The sequence below is a fragment of the Pipistrellus kuhlii genome, unplaced genomic scaffold, assembly GCF_014108245.1.
Source record: "Pipistrellus kuhlii isolate mPipKuh1 unplaced genomic scaffold, mPipKuh1.p scaffold_m20_p_5, whole genome shotgun sequence".
NCBI classification, from domain to species: Eukaryota; Metazoa; Chordata; class Mammalia; order Chiroptera; family Vespertilionidae; genus Pipistrellus; species Pipistrellus kuhlii.
In genome coordinates, this window is record NW_023425551.1 from 74,584,316 (window position 1) to 74,601,392 (window position 17,077).

General features: G+C 55.2%; 1 protein-coding gene across 1 annotated transcript in view; it reads left to right on the forward strand.

The window, feature by feature from the left end:
* TRERF1 (transcriptional regulating factor 1) overlaps positions 1-17,077 on the forward strand; it is a 215,762-nt gene that overhangs the window by 179,611 nt on the left and 19,074 nt on the right. The window contains 9 exon segments of the mRNA XM_045572697.1: positions 1,193-1,239; positions 2,106-2,256; positions 3,237-3,530; positions 6,658-6,730; positions 6,733-7,092; positions 7,988-8,054; positions 9,028-9,167; positions 10,141-10,244; positions 11,458-11,533. Coding sequence (XP_045428653.1) covers positions 1,193-1,239; positions 2,106-2,256; positions 3,237-3,530; positions 6,658-6,730; positions 6,733-7,092; positions 7,988-8,054; positions 9,028-9,167; positions 10,141-10,244; positions 11,458-11,533 — 1,312 coding nt within the window.

Consider the following 17,077-nt stretch of genomic DNA (forward strand, 5'->3'; position numbering starts at 1 on the left):
TGTGCCCTGGGGACCACGCGGTGGGAGTGTCTGGCTCCCCTTGGATCTGTCATTGGGGCGGTCCTGTGAAATCGTCCCCCTTTTGGGAGGAAGATCATGTTATGATAGCACTTCTCCAAGTATATTGTTCAGAATAGGAGTTCCATAGACTGTTCGCTGTTGAATGGATATTGCTGGGGCCGGGGGAGGGCTGGGTTCTGTGGGTAAATAAGTTTGGGGTTGCAATGCTGCAGGGCTTCTCGGTACCTCTAAGGTACTGATGTGCACGGTGACTCTCCCAAAGGAGTGCTGCCTGTGGTTACAGAGATGAACCCTTAGCGGTCCAACAGAACCCAGGCAGGTAACGTGAATGAGGAAAATGGCCTGGGATGAGACCAGAGGCAGAGAGGTGACTGCAGGGGCCTGGAGAGCATGTGCCCCCTCTAATGGCATTCTTACTCAATATTTTACCGAACAGTCTGGCCAGGCAGAACATGTCCGCTGGCCAGACCTAACCTGGAGGCCACAGTTATTAAACTTGCTTGTTTCCCAAATGTATTTGACTGCAAAGCAGCCAGTTGTGTGCTGGGTATTGCTCATGGGTTAGCATAGTCCAAGTGCTACACTCGTATGACCGTGTGGTCAGGGGAGGAGAGGGCCGTGATGAGGACAGGCTAGACGGAGAGGGGGCTCTGACGGAGGTTGAAGGCCAGAGGTGAGCTCCCCTTGATTCTGTTTAGTTGGGGACTCGGGCCCAGTAGTAACTGAGAGCCTTTGTGATAGAAGAATAAGATGACATGGTCAAGGCCGGGAAAGAATTTCAGCAGCAGGTCTCGGATGTGGCTTCATACAGCCCTCCATTCTGTGTCTCTCCCGGGAATGGGGCCTGGCTGTGCACAGTCGGGAGTTGAGTCCTGCTGGGCTGTGAGGTCCTGAGGTAAATCAATTCCACAGCCCAGCAGGACTCAACTCCCGACTGTGCACAGCCAGGGTGGCAGCTCCTAGAGTGGGCTTGGTTAGGAAGCAGTCCCAGGAAGCTCCGGAGTGGAAGAGTGCAGAGTGAGCAGTGTGAGCACGGCCAGTGCCAGGCAGAGAGCAGGCAGAGTCCGGGAAGTATGGCCCCGGGGTTCCCCTGCTCAAAGACTCCTCCCGTCAAAAACATTTTTGGTTTTTTCTTTTCTTTCTTTCGGTGTCCTGCATGGCTCAACATTAGATGCACCTACCGGATGGCAGAGTCCAGACAGGATCCCCTGAGTCAAGGTAGGATGGATGTGAGGTGGCTCGTTGGCATCTTGGGAGACCGGGGGGTTTTCCTGCTTTGCCCCTCATGATTCATTTCCAAATTCAAAGTCAATTCCTCCAAGAAGTTTCTAGGGATAAGTAATGACAGCTGTAGAGCACTGACTATGTGCTAGGCACTCTATATTCTGCGTGATCAGGTAACCCAGCGAGGGTGGGCGTGATTACCATGTGCCTAGATAGATCAAGCATGCAACCACGGTTGGCTATTATTTTACAAACATGAACACTGAGGCTCAGAGAGCTTAAAGGTGCACATCAGGTAAATAGCAAAGCTTGTGTTCTGTCTGCTGTCCATTCATTCCGTCCGTGAGTATGCATTGAGTACTTACTGTGTGCCAGGCATGGAGCTAAGCTTTGAGAATGCCACTGTGAATAGGTGACTCGTTTCCTCCCCTCGTGGGCATGGTAAACAATTAAAGACTTAGCCAGAACCCGATGAAGCACTAAAATGTGCAGTCTGGAAGCTGAAGCAGAGGCTGCGTCTCTGAGGGAAGATTCTGGCAGAAGTGAGCCAGCTGACCCTAGAAAGGTACTAAGCCACTTACATGGGAAAAACTAGCACCTGAGGCCTGGGATGAAGAAGAGCATTTTCTTCAACTATTGCATGACCCTGAACAAGCCCTTCCCCACCCGTGAGCCTGTTTTCCATCCGTACATTGGGCGTGGCTCTCTGAAGAGTACTGGGGAGATGCAGTTGGGGCCTTCATTATGGGAGCACCGAGTGAATAAAATGGGTTTGTGGTCAGGTGTGAGGTCCTGAGGTAAATCAGTTCCACTTCCTCACGTATGTGTCGTGTCCCCTGTGTGTCCCTCCCCCGGAGCAGCGGCCAGCCGAAAGCAGTGTTCGGGGACCAGATGGACACCAAGAGCAAGCTGACCTGCTCCATCTGCCTGAAGGAGTTCAAGAGCCTGCCTGCCCTGAACGGCCACATGCGATCCCACGGGGGCATGAGGGCCTCCCCGAGCATCAAACAGGTTAGCCCGTGCCAGCCCCGCCCTTCCCCGGCCGTGTGCTGCTTGCTTTGCTTTGCTGCCGTCAGAGTGAGGTGAGCCCCGTGCGGGCACCTGGGGAGGCACAGTGCTTTCCTAATGGGAAGGCCTAAGCTTAGCCATGGGAGCCGGTCAGGTGCGGCAGCCCGCACACCCACCGGCCCCGTGAATGAGGCCCCAATCAGAAGGGCCGGAAATCCTTTTAGGGAAGCCAGCCTCCCAGCCAAGAAAACATGTAGATGTAATATTATTTTTAATGTCTGCTTAAAGCAGCCAAGACCAAGGTCACGTGGGCCTTCCAGATCAGTAGTCGATGGCCAGCATGTGGCCACCAGGCTGTCAGCCAGCTTCTTTCTGTTCTCCAATGCAACAGTGTTGGACTCGAGCATCCAAAGTTCTTTAAATACCTTCAGGATTATCCCGGTAGGATATCCATGTCGTGACCCATCCAAGCAGTTTTAGGGTTAGACTAAAATTCAAAGAATTTCTCAATTCTTTGAGCATTGTGGAGGAATTGACCGCCTGTTCATCAGAGTTTTGCATTACCCAGTGCACTCCACCTCCCGACCTTGCCGGATAAAAGCTCTGTCTTCCGTTTAACAGAGGAGTAAACTGAGGCCCACAGAATGAGTTCAAAGGTCCTACACAAGAGGGTGTGTTGTTGTTGTTGTTGCCAGATTGCAAGTCCATATCCTTTTCTTTAAAAGCAATGACAAACACCCAAAAATGTTAACATATTTTAATACAAAAGTGATACATGGTCAAGACTTTTAAAATGTAAACAACAGAATGCATGGCCTTGCCCGCTGCCCACTGGCCGAGGAACACGTTTGCAGGAAGGAAGCCGCCCTGCAGTGGTCCTCGGCCCCCTGCATGATGTCCTGGACCCTGTCAGGAAAAGCGGAGCGATTCCCCCTGTGAGAGCTGCCCTCCGCCCAGGATCAAAGCCTTTATTGTCTGTGTAGGAGGAAGGAGAGAAGGCCCCGCCACCGCAGCCCCAGCCACTGCCGCCTCCACTGCCACCGCAACTCCCTCCTGAGGCGGAAAGCCTCACGCCTATGGTCATGCCCGTGTCTGTCCCTGTCAAGCTTCTCGTGCCCAAGCCCAGCTCACAGGGCTTCGCCAACAGCGTCGCTGCCGCCCCCTCCACCAGAGACAAGCCAGCCAGCGCCATGTCGGACGACGAGATGCCCGTGCTCGTGAGGATGACCCTCTCTCCCCCTCACTCACCCCCAGGGGCTGTCCCCTGCACGCCTGCTGTGAGTTGCTGCTCTGCCCCTTGTGCGTGCCGTGCCTGGGGCGGGAACATCCCTTTGCTTTCCTGGAGATGGGGGCGGGCCTCCCAGGGTCACTGCCCTGAGCTCAGAGATGGGCTGGCCTCTCGGGACTGAGCCCCCAAGGCCGCCGTGAGAATCCCAGCCTTGCTCCTGTTATTCTACCCGACTGATGGTCTGGGTTACTCCTAAGAGACCCGAAGGTGTTCCCAGGTTGCAACAGATGATAATTCAGCTCGTAACCAGAGTTATTAAAATATGCAAGTACTGTCCCAGAGGATAAAAAGCTGTTGCCCGGGGCCCTGTCCACCTCCAACCCCCTTCAGGAGCTCACCAGCAACCAAAGCTATAACCCCTGGCCCAGCAGGGCCTTCTGGCAGCAGCCCTGGCGTCCATTGTGATGGTCAGCCTTACCAGATACTACCATTTTCAGTACCACACCTGTGTAAAAGACCTTCGGAGTAGCTCATTGGTTATGGTTCCCAAAGCAATTCCACTGACAAGACACCCACCCCCAACCTCAGGAAAGCAAAGAGATTTGTGTTTCTCACTCCCTGTCAAGTTCTCATTCTCTCTCTCAAATCCCAGTGCTTCATCCAGGCAGCTCAGCGTGGCTCTGGAGCAGAGATCTCGCTGTCTCTCAGTCTGTCTCCCCGGGGGGCGGGGGGGGGGGGGGGGGGCTGCAACACCTGTGGTTAACTACCTCAGATTAGTCCCCTCCCCACAAGTGGTTTCTGGGTCATTTTTGTCCTTGGGAGCATAGATAGCTCCTGGGATTCCAGGAGGCATGAGGGTGGGGCTGGCCAGATAAGTGGGGAGGGTAATTAAGAGAACTAGAAAAGTTGATAAAGAGCCCTTTTGGTTCAAGCCTCAGAAGAGGAGAGTGATGGAGAACTCTGGGGGTAAGGAGTCTCGTCGCTGGCAGGACTGAAGGTCAGCCACCGGCAGGGAGATGAAATGCAGAGCCAAGCTTCCCCTTTGCCAGGGAAGTTCCTGATTTGGTGGGAGCGGCACTGTTTCTACCCTCTGAGAGCTCTCAGCCTGAAGCTGCAGACAGTGAGTGTCCTAGTCACCGTGGGGTCAGAGCCCTAGGCAGCTCATTTGCCAACAGTGAGATGGAGACCTGGGCAGGTGAGAAGCAGGGAAGCCGTGGGTGCAGGGGTATACACCTGGGAAGCCAGAGTGGTTAGGGGCTGGGGAGAGAGACAAGGAGCTTTGGTAGGAGTTTGATCAGATCATCATGAGGGAGTCTGAGCAGGGTTTGAAGGCAGAAATAAACGTGGCTCTGTGGGACAGGGAGAGAGAGAGGTCCTAAGTGGGGAGAGATAAGCTGAAGTGGAAGCGCGTAGGTGATACTAAGGAAATGTGAGCCAGGCCCTGGCATTTGCTAGAAGAAAATGAAAATGTCCAGGGAGGAGCCCCGCGTTTAGTCCCAACTTTCTGCTGTTAGCCAGCCGGGATGCAGGCGGCCGAGACCTTCCTCTCTCACAGCCTCCGGTTCTCCCCTGACCAGGGGTTGGCCTCCTGGGAGAGCTTTTGAAATCTCTCAGTGCCTCCAGAGCCTGGTGGGGTGGAACACTGTCAATGCTTCCTCTCCCGTGGCATCTAGGGCGGACATTATGGGTGGCTTCCCGGGCCCAGTGTCTCTGGAGAACAGAACCGAAGGCTCAATAATAGAGGAGCCCCAAAGGGACCTTTGGCCCTGTGACCAGGGGTCTGGATTCTGGTGCAGAATTGAAGTCTGTGCGTGCTCAGTTGCCCCCATTAGTCGCCCAGGAACGGGGGTGGGGGGGGTAAAACGTCAGGATTGCTCCCCAAAAGGTTTCCTCTCCTCATTCTACTCAGCCCCCCCTTACTGCCTCAGCCTCAGGCCGAGGAGAGCCCTCTGGAGTGGAGAGGAGGCAGCTTGAGGCGCCCTGACCTCAGCAGAGCCCCTTGGGGACGAGCTGGGAGCCTTGGGGCTCTCTGCTCCTCTTCCTCTTCTCACTAGACTGCCCCCCAGAGGCTGGGAGGGCACCGGGGCCAGAGGGAAGCTGAGGGAACGACAGAAAGGGCGCCACCTGAGTGCTGAAGGCAGCCACCGGGGCCTAGAGCGAGTAAGGAGCCCAGAACTGGGGACTGGGGACTGGGGCCGGTCACATGGCTGGGAGGGAGGCAGTTGGTCACATGACCATGGCCAGCCCTTCCCATCAGCCCCCGCTGCCTTCCACTCAGGCACCACCCTGGGCTGAGGCATTGCCAGGGGCTGCAGCTGGGGCAGGCGCTGGCCTGCAGGACCGGGCAGGGTCCCTCAGACTGCCCCGACCTTCCTGCAGGTACCTCCGCCGCCCCTCCCGGCCTCACCTCTGCCCGGCCCTCCTCTCCCAGCCCCGGGTCTCCCCGGGCTGCTGCTGGCACACCCCCGGGCTGCCTGTCCAGCTCGGGCATGCCCTGCTCCTCCATGGACGTGCATGTGTTGACGTATTCCCGTCCACGGGCCCGCGTGCAGACCCTCCCCACGGGGCCCGGTCCTGGTCCTGGTTCCGATGCCGTGATCGGACGCCGAGCGGGGCGAGGGCTGCCAGATGCGCCTGGCCTCCTCGGAGCTGGGCAGCATGGGGGGTGGAGGGGCGGGGGCAGCTTTCAGGGGAGCCGTGGAGCGGGCCTTGCGGAGCACCCATGGCTCCTCAGCCCCCAGGTGCCTCGAAGGGGAGCCCGGGGCCTGGCCGGGCCTGCCCCCTCTTCCTGCCCCACAAGCTCTGCCCAGCTGCCCTCGGTGGAGGTCCCTGTCCCCCACGCCTGCCCTCAGGGAGCCTGCGGGCCTTAAAGGGCCGCTCGCTGGATTCCATACCGGCAGATGGGAATGCGTTGATAAGCCACAGAGAATGCGAGTTTATTCCTTCTTGCCCAACCTCAGCTCCTGCCGGCCCCCGCCCTCCCAGACGTTCCTTCTCCCTCCTCCCGGAGCCCCGGAGCTGGCCCCGGCGGCCATGGCCGTGGCTGTGGGGTCCAGGCGGAGGACCCCCGGGCCGGACGGCGGCAGGGGGTCCCCGGCCGCAGGGCAGCTGCCCTCCCCTCAGGCTGTGGAAGCGGCCTGAGGGGAGCGCTGGAACCGGCCTCTTCTCCGTTTCAGGACGCGCCCAGGAAGCCGCCGCCCGGGGCCGCCAAGGCTGAGCAGCCCGCGCCGCCCGCGCCCGCACCCGCTCCGCACCCGCTCCGGCGCCCGCACCCGCGCCCGCGCCCGCACCCGCACCCGAGAGGAAGAAGTTCCGGCACCGGCCGCAGCCGCTCTTCATCCCGCCGCCCTCCCTGCAGCCCGGCCCCGCCTCGCACTCGGGCGCCACCCTCTACCAGAGCCAGCTGCGCTCCCCGCGCGTCCTGGGCGACCACCTGCTGCTGGACCCCGCCCACGAGCTGCCCCCCTACACGCCCCCGCCCATGCTGAGCCCGGTGCGCCAGGGCTCGGGGCTCTTCAGCAATGTCCTCCTCGCGGGCCACCCCGGCGCCCACGCCCAGCTGCCCCTCACGCCCCTGACGCCCACGCCGCGCGTGCTGCTGTGCCGCTCCAGTGAGTCCCCCCTGCGCCGCCCCGGGGACCCCCGGGACCGCCCCGCCCGGGCTGGGCATTGCACTGGGGACGGTGTGTGTGTGTGGGGGGGGGGGGGGTTCCTCACTTTCTGTGGTGGTCTCTGCACCACGGACTTCTGTGGCGCGCCACCTCCTCCTCCTCTGTGTCCCAGGCGCTGTGCTAGTTGCTAGAAATACTTGCAAAAGCAGGGAGCACTCACCCTCAGGGAGCCTCCCTCTAGCCACGGGGCCAATGCACAGAGGGCGATAATGACAGCCTCTGTGGGATAAGGAAACTGTTGAAGTGTGCGTACACTAAGTCAGACTGGGCCCTGGTAATCGAGGAAGGACCAGGTAGGATGTGCGAGACCAGGCCTCCACGTTTTAGCAGGAGGGAGTCAGAGGGAGGGCGGGGCGGGTGAGTGGGAGGGGAGAGAGCAACCAAACAAGTTGTGTGCATATATGCATAATCCTTGGACACAGACAATGGAGTGAGGAAGGCCTGGGGCTGGGGTGGCTAGACAGGGGAACGTGGGGGGGGGGGGGGGAGGGAGGAGAGAATGGGGAGGGTAGGAAGAAGATATGTAATACTTTAAACAATAAAGATTTAAAGATTTAAAAAAAAAAAAAAAAAAAAGATGGAGAGACCCGTGGCCAGAATCTCTTTCTGGATCAAAAAGAGTTTCAGAGAAACATACAGCTTAGCCCTTACCCTGTGAGAATGGATACCCCAAGCCGGTTAGCACCACACTGCTCCCAGCTCCCTGGAGGCTACTGGGAGTGACTGGCATGGGCGGGTAGGAGAGGGTTCTCTGTGACTGTAGGTAACTGTTATTTGCTTCAGTTTCTCAGTATCCTTCCCCTGTTGACCAGTGACTCTGGTTTTTGTGCTTCAGACAGCATCGATGGCAGCAACGTGACGGTCACCCCCGGGCCTGGAGAGCAGACTGTCGATGTTGAACCGTAAGGAAAAGCCAGTGATTCTGTAGAACAGGAGCCTCGGCTGAGGAAAGGGATGCGGAGCTTTGAGAAGTGGGGTTAATACTTCTGGGGTCCGAGTTGCCACGGACAGAGAGGTTGTAGAAATTGTAGGATCGTGATTATTTCTGGAGTGCTTTTGTTTCTCTGTAATTGCGTGTTAAGTGCATAGTAAAGCATGGAGCCCTGGGTTCAGAGAACCTAGCACCCCATCTCTGGCTCCATGGACCGTCTGGGTTGTGGTCAGATGCTTCCACATCTCCAGGACATGGAGGCACCGCTCTCCAGGTGCCCAGCTCTCTTCGAGGCTTCTTCCGAATGTCCTTGCTTCCCTAGGATTCTCCGCCAGCCCTCCCGATGGGCTTGTTGAGTAGTGGGTGGGAGGAAACGGTGGTTATTTGCATGGAGCAGCACTGAGGTGGAGTGGGGAGTAGATTGAGTCCGGAATCGGAAAACCTGAGTTTCAGCACCATGGTGCTACTTGGACTTAATCAGATTAACCTTTGTAGGCTTTAGTTAACTCACTCATTAAGTGGGAATGTTTTTCACCGCCTTGATTATGTTATAGTCCTTTGATCGTTTCAGATGAGATAGATGGTGTATGTGAAAGTGATCTGAAAGAGATGAAAAATGAAATAAGCACTTCGTATTTGTCCCGTTTCTCCCGGTTAAATGGCACCATCCGTATGCTCTTGGCAGCTGTTCCCTCGGAGTTAGCACCCTCCGTCTTTCAGTCAGAGAGGGAGATGAACCCCAGCTGACTTCTCCCTTGCTTCCAGCAGCATCCTCCCCAGTCTTAAAGCTGTCCCTTATCCCAGGGAAGAGGCCAGGCCTGGAATCTTAGGATCACACTCAGGAAATGCCCCTGCATTCTTCTTGCAGAAGGAACTGGAAGCTCCTAACAGCTGCCCTTGGCCTCAAATTGAAGACCACACTGTTGTTTTTCTTATCATTAAAGGCGCATCAACATTGGCTTGAGATTCCAAGCAGAGATCCCAGAACTACAGGATGTCTCTGCCGTGGCCCAGGACACACACAAGGCCACCTTGGTCTGGAAGCCCTGGCCAGAGCTGGAAAACCACGACTTCCAGCAAAGAGGTACAGTCAAACCTCGGTTCTCGAACGTCTCCCTTCTCAAACAGTTCAGTTCTCAACCAAGTTATTGCCTGTAAAAATGTCTCCTTGTTGTGACCCAAATTTCAGTGTTTGACCTCGCAGCCCTTTCATGCTGTTACTTCAGCATAACAAAAAGCATCCTTCAGGCAACAAACAAAGGAGAGAGTGCTTTTGTTGCTAGTGAAATCACAATTTTAAAACATAAAAGAGGCCATCAAGAATGCTAATGTTGCCCTAGCCGGTTTGGCTCAATGGATAGAGCATCGGCCTGCTGGGACTGAAGGATCCTGAGAGGGATTCCGGTCAAGGGCACACGCCTGCTTTTCGGGCTCAATCCCCCCAGTAGGGGGCATGCAGGAGACAGCCAATCAATGATTCTCTTTCATAATTGATGTTTCCAGCTCCCTCTTCCTTCCTCTCTGAAATCTATAAAAATATATATATTTTTTTAAAAAGGAGTTGCTAAGGGTGGGACAGTGTTCACAAAACAACAATCACAGGCAAGTGAATACTCAGAAAAACTTGTTGATTGGATAAAGGAAAAGCAGTTAGTTGGTGATAGCATTTCCAAGGCAGTGATGTGTGAAAAATTTAAGGCTAGTAGGGGGTGGTTCTATAAATTTAAGAAAAAGACGTTTATTTACAAATTAAACAGTACATTAGTTATGTACTGTCTATAAGAAAGGTTAAGACGGAGTCATTTGGGGGTCTGGGACATATTAATTCAATTTGCATTATTTCTAATGGGAAAAGATGATTCGGTTTTCCAACAAATCGGTTTTCGAACAGTTGCTTTTCCGGAAAGAATTAAGTTCGAGAAACGATGTTCCACTGTCATGTCACGTGGGAGGAAGTGCGCAGGAAGGCTTGATTCTGTCACAGGGGCTGGCTCCCGGGCCTGTGTGTTTTTCCATGGCTCTGAGCTCTCTGACCAGTGGCCTCTTGTTCCCCGCAGTGGAGAATCTCCTGAATTTGTGCTGTTCAAGTGCATTGCCAGGCGGAGGGACCAACTCTGAATTTGCTTTGCACTGTCTCTTTGAGGCCAAAGGTGATGTGATGGTAAGGAGCCACGAAAAGTCGTCTTCCCAGTTCCTATTCTCCGTGCCAGGATTCTGGGGAGTATTTCCCCAAATTTCTGGGTTGTCCCATGTACCATACAACTAATTCATGAGATAATGTCCCGTCAGCAAACCTCCTGCTTCTTATCTCAGTGAGTAAGTCAGGAAAACCTCCCTTGACCTAAATGGAGTGTTTGCACAGTCTCTCACCTTTGACACAGTTCTTTGGTCAAACCAGAACTTCGGTGCCATCTCTCCAGAATCAGAGCTGACCATTTACCCGCTCAACCTGGACTCCAGGCGAGATCATTTAAACTAACCTCAGTTTCCTCTTCAGTAAATATATGATTCTTGTACCAGATCTAGCTTCCTGCTTTCTTATTTCATGAAAACCTGAGAGTAAGCAAATGCCCTAATGCTCCCTTCTTGTGAGGTTATTGATACCCTTCAGGGGTTTTCTAGAATATTGGGGAACTTTCCTTAACCCTTTCAGACTAGTATTGAGGAGTAGCACCTCTCGAACTTTTAGCATGCACACGAGTCACTCAGGAAACCTGGTTAAAGTGCAGGGGGTTTTTTATTCCAAAATTTTGGAGGTGGGGCCTTTGCCACCAGCTCCCAGCTATGCCTGTGTTGCTGGTCTGTGGACCGCACTTGGAGTAAGTACCACGACGCTGGATCTTGCTCTGCCCGTCAGCCTTGCACTGCTCAACTCCACCTGCAGCGCTTTAAAAAGGCAGCGAGGCTAAGAAGACAGATTTGAAAGGATGTATTTCGCTGGGTTCTCTGTGAGGACAGTGTCTAGTGCAGTTATCATTAATACAGCTGCTGATGTGTAGCTGTAATGAAATACCATTTTTCTGCAAAAACAGTTTCAAATCACCCACTCACTTCCTCAGACTCTTTCCCCAGATTCTCAGCCTCCTTTTGGAGGGGGCCCCACCATCTCTCTGAGACTGGGCCCTCACCAGTGAGTGGGGGGTGGGGTCTCAGGCCTGACCAGCTGGTTGCAGGCATGGGCTGGGGGATGGTTAGAGTGGCGAGCCCGCTAACCAGAAAGGAACTCCCAATTAGGGGTTCTCCCTCTGGTTTTCCTTCTGGTGCCCGCAGCCCCACACTCTGCAGTGCTGGTCCCTGTGCCCCGTTAAGCAGATGGTCTCCCCAGGACACGAACCCGTTACTGACTCTCGCCTTTTCTCTCCCTGGGTCTACAGGCTGCTCTGGAAATGCTGCTGCTGCGGAAGCCAGTCAGGTTAAAGTGCCATCCTTTAGCCAATTACCACTATGCCGGTAGGTCGCCAGCAGCCCTACCCCACCCCCCGTGCTTCCTGCGAGTGGGCTGTGTGCATGTTTGGTTGTTGCCTTTTTAATGGAAGATAGTGTGGTTCCGTCCTAATCAGCGCTTTTGATCTCAGGGCCTCCTGGGGGAGCTGACGGGACAGCCATGTCTGTTGGGCACTGCTGAGTTTTGTCTGTACGGGCTCCTGTCCCTTGTGGGTGTGCCAGGGGCTGGGCAGTAGGGGACAGCGCCTGCGCATGTGGCAGGCAGACCTGTGCATCTGGGGGAAGGGGCGTGTGGAACACAGCACAGAGGCAGCAACACGCAGCCGCCCCTCAGCTCTGGAGTCAGTACATGTGCGTTCAGATCTTACTTGTTCCTACAGCCTCTGCGGCCTCCGTTTTCTCTCCTGTAAAATGGGGCTTCTACTCCATCTCTTGCAGTGTTTTGTAAAGATTCAAGATGGTGTATATAGCCCGAATGCCTGCCATGTTCTACAGGCAGTTATTCATTTATCTAACAGTTGCTTATCGAGCACTTGCTGTGTATAAGGACTATGCTAAGATGAAGCAGTGACTAAGACAGACGTAGTCAGGTTCCTGCCTCATGCAATGCAGAGTCTGAGATGGAGGCAGTTATTAAACAACGGGTTACACCAAGAGCAGGAGAAATGGCACATATACGCATACGTATACAAAGCACATACACATATACGTGTGTCTAATGAGGGTTCGATTACCGATGGCATCGCCAATAAGAGGGAGGGAGGAAGCACCTTTGAGAGTTGAATGGAGTGAGCATCACGAGAGAGAAGGAAACAGCTTGGGAAGCCTAAGAGATGACACTTGTGAACCCGTCCATTCTGAGGGGCTCCACAAACCCGCCTGGTCCTCTTTCAGACGGGGCTGGACCCTCCCGTGGTCTTGATTATTAATCATTTGTTTGTTTCCTTGGTGCCGTGGGCAGACCCTGCATAGGCAGGTGCCAGTACATCAGTGGGCTTGGGGACTTCGGAATACCTCTTCCAGTCCTTGGTCCAGACGGCCAGGTAGGCCTACGGGGAGGGCTGCTTTTCAAATCCTGGAGCTCCCAGTGGGCATCCTGTCGCCACCACCGTTTGCCTCCCTTCACGTGCTCCTTCCTGCCTGTCATCTCAGGGTGGAGAGGCCTCACGCCGCTCACCTGAGCACACAGACCGCCGCTGGAACTGGGCAAGGACAAAGAGACAGAGTGGATAAGAAAGCCATCGTTTAGCCAGTGGCCTCACCGGCAGCCTCTTAATATTGTCTCCATCATTTCCTGCTGGGTGTCTGCCCTGAGTGCGGGTGGGGAGATGTGGGAGTTCTCCCTAATCTGCCACGGAGATGGTGTAATCCTCTCCTAATCCCGAGTGTCATCTGCTGCCCATTAGACCCTGTCAGGCTGCCCGGCTCCTGGAGCCTCAAGCTTCTGTGCAGAGCAGGTGAGACTGGTGGTGGACGAGAAGGAGCTTCTGAGCCCTCGGCTGGCAGATGCGGCTGCTTTGGCCCTCGGGTGCCTGGGGTGACCGCGCCCCGAGGCTGGTCAGCTCCAGCTGTGAGCAGCCTCACCTGAGACCCTAATCCCCTCCAGCTCCTCCCACTGTGCCAAGCAAACATTGTTATTTTTTATGTGAGACATGACTAAGGTGACCAGACATCCCGCTTTTGGCGGGACAGTCCTGATTTTTTAACAATTTGTCCCGCGTCCCACAGCGTTTTTAAAAAGTCCCGATTTTTTGAAACGCCGCGGGACAAATAGTTAAAAATCAGGACGCCTGGTTACCTTAGACGTGACATCAAAAAGGTTAGAAAGCTGGGGACCAGAAGCCACCCCACACAAAACAAAAACGCTAAGACAATACCAAGAACTTTGAAATGAGAGGGCCCCTAGACTCTGCGGAAGTGAATTGATTGGTTGGGGTTGGGGGTTCCTAGCTGACCTTGACCCACTCTCCCCGCCAAGCCCACAAGCAGACCAGGAAGAACCTCGTTTCCTCCTGGAACCCTGTCTCCCCTTGGAGACGAGAGGTGGAGCTGTGGGGTGAAGGGCTGTTGTCTTGCCAGCTGTGTCTCCGAGAAAAGAGTGCTCGTCTGGTACGTCCACCAGTCCGGGAGTGATCCAGACTGGCCCCCCAGAGAACCTTCTAGAATTATGAGCAAAAAAGGGCAAAGTCCGACCTGACTCCCTTCCCTTAACAGTTCCTTTCCAAGCCACAGGGGAGGCCACAGAACTTACCCCCTCACATGCCCGGCTCCCAGCCACTCGCTCCCTGCCCCCTCCTTTTGTGGCTCCAGATGCTGGTGAATCCCATCTCTGTGGCCCCACTGCGTTGGCCTCTGTGCCAAGCCCCACTGGGCTGCTCTCCGGTGGTTCTGTTGTCACCTCCCTCACTGGGACACCATCTCCTGGCTGTCCTTTGGCTTCTGTCCCTGTGGCTGTGGCCAGTGTCGCCCACCCTGACTCCCGTTCTCCCAGTTGTCCTGAGAGGTGGCTATGTCGGGTCTCCCAGGCTGGCTGTGCCCTGGAGGGAAGGTGGAGAGTCGGCTCACGGTGGGGGAGGCTGCACATTTGGGGGAGATAGACCGAGATGCCAGCCTGTGGCAGTCACTTCTCTCACTTTATTCATGCCTTTCCCTTTCCCACTCCATCCCAAGAGATTCAGTAAGAAAGGGAAAGAGTGCTGATGCGGGGGCTGTGGGGAGACACCCGTCTGGGTGGACAGCTTGCCCAGGTCTGGGGGCTGTGTGCTGGGGCCAGAGGAGCCCTGTGGAGATCCTCGGGGGAAAGTACTATTGCCGAGGCTCCCTGCGCTCTTCAGTACACACAGGGCGCCCAGCCCCCCCTCCCAGGTCGGGGAGCAGTTGTTTGCAGTAGCTCCTCAGTGGCAGGTGGATGGGGTGAGGAGGGCGTGAGCTTAGAGAGCCCGTAGCATCCTTGGTTTTCCGTGGATGAACTGGACTTTCCTAGAGGTGGGTGTGGAGTGGAGGGGGTGTCGGAACTGGCCCTGGGCTCCACAGAAGCCACTCTCGGCTCCCACCACAGCCCACCGGTCCCTGGGTCCTGAAGCCTGACCTGACTCGGAGGAGGGAGACCCAGAGGAAGTAAACACCCATCAGCCGGGGGAAGCCTGCTCTGCTGGGAAGCTGCCCCAGTTTAATGAGGAGACAGAATGACATACTCAGGAGAATACTTTTCAAGAAACACAGCTGTGATGTCACTTTCCAGGCATTCTTAACAGAGTGGTCCCGGGAAGGGTGGGAGGTGACAGCCGCGCCCCTCTCTCTGGGCTCGGGGACAAGCTCCAGTTCTGGATTCAGACTGAGGCCTCCCTCCGCATGCCTCCCGAGGGAATTTGGGAGCAGCCTGCTTCACCCTGAACGATTACTCAGCCTCCACCCACGATGGAAAACTGTTTCCAGAAGTGAAAATCTGGGGTAAAAAGTCCTCTTTCTACAATGAGTATCTTTCTTACCTAACTGTAACAAACGTGTCAGTAAAAGTTGTGAATCTTGGAAGGAAGACGGGAAGGCCCTCTTGAAAAGATGCTGTGCCCAGACTTCTCTCCGTGTCCCTTCCATCGCTGGGATTTGCTGTGGATTGCCCCCAAATTTAGCCTCGGTCCAGAGCCTGTTTCCCGGCAACAGGCACTCAGAACATTTTTCCTCTGGATACTGTTCCAGCGCCAGTTTCCTCCAGTTAATTAGGCTCTTTGTAATTAGCCTTAATCGTCTTGTTAAGGGCCCCTGCTGATAATAGCCTGAGAGCCAGGAATCTCAGGTAGAACAAATGAGAGCCGGGGGCTGCCAGCCCACTCACAGTGTGCCTGCTGCGTGGACAGCGGGATCTGAGAGCAAGGCCAGCGGAGGATTTGAGGCAGCCCCTGCCTCGCTTTTGCATTTTCTCCTGGACTTTGTCCAAGAGGGGCTGGCTTAGAAAACCTTGTCAGAGAACGAGGAAAGCGCTCCTCTGTCAGACAGAGACCGCGGGGGTGAGCGATGCCTGAGCTTCTCCTTGGCGATCGGGGGCCGGGAGTGGAAGGCAGGAGGAAGGCTGTTCATTCATACGCAGAGCTGGGATCACCGGCCAAGCCCCGCTGTCTTCGTGAGTGCCACAATGCAAGGGTCACAGGAGACAACGTGTCCCATAGCTACAGGCCAGTTAAGGTGTAAGACATTTCACTCGGGACCAGATGCTGTCAGTCACAGAGTGCCTGTCCCGATCCCCGTGTCACAAGAGAGGAATCGGAGACTTGAGAAGTGAAGGAAACGTGCCGGGGGTCACAGAAGGAGTAAGTGGCAGAATCAGGTTCACAGCCTCTGGTGTCCTGATGAAAGTCACCCCTTTGTATCACAGCTCAGCAACATTACTTGGGGAGCACGCATTTGTGTAACGAGCTTTAACCTGGAAATTCAGGCCAGCCACCCAGGGGTGGATTCTCAGCCTGGTGCGGATCCCATGACCAGGGTGCCTCTGCTTGTGGAATTGCAGCCGCCTGCTCTGAGCACATGCTCCCTGCCCCACCACTGCAGCCTGGGAATGGGAGGGTGACAGAGGACAGCGTGAGAGTGCAGATTTCCAGCCAGAAACTGGGGTGCGGAGTGAACCCTCTGAGATGGGGAAGACAGAAGACCCTGCCACAGAGCAGCAGCTCTAAAACCACAAGGAGTCGGCATGAGGCTTGAGGATCCTCACTAACAGATGGTCCAGGAAGTCGCCTCACCTGTGTAATGTTGCAGCTGGCAAGCCATTTGGGGACATGAAGGGGCATGCTTCTCACAGGGAGACAACTGACCTGGGAACTTAACACGGCTGCGTGGGCAGTAACCAGATGATGAGCCCAACGTGGGATGGAAGAGCAGATCCACCAGAGAGACAGCGCTGGCCAAAGCAGGCTGTGTGGCCTTGCTCGTGTCTCACCAGGCCTTAGCTTAAGGTGACCAGATCGTCCCGCTTTTGGCGGGACAGTCCCGATTTCTAACAGTTTTTCCCGCGTCCCTTGGTGTTTTAAAAAAATTGCGATTTTATTTTTAAAAATTGGGACTTTTTTAAAACGCGCAGGGCACAAGAAAATTTGTTGGAAAGCGGGACGATCTGGTCACCTTATCTTAGCTGGACTCGGACTTGGGACACATATGGTCTGGCTGACAGTGGAAAGGATCCTCATTGACCTCGTTAGGGGTTTCATCAACAGAATGTCCCCTGGCTCCCCATCTGAGATGCAACCCAGAGCTGCACAGACCCTGGCCCTACAGCCGGGCAGCACATCCGCCGCTTTCGAAACTTGCCCCGGGACTCGGCTGCTGTGACATGTCCCGTGGTGACCCTCTTCCACCGTCATTTCCCTGAGCTCTCGCTGTGATGTTGATGGGCACCTGAGAGGGACCATGACTCCTCTTCGGTTGGTCCACTTCGATTGGTTCATCCTTTCTGCCTTCCTGTCTCTGCCCCTGGGTATGGGGAGCATTTAGGAGCTGGGACCCCAGCGCCCTGAACGTTGGACAGAATTTGAGGAATGGTGAGGACCTGCTCCAGCG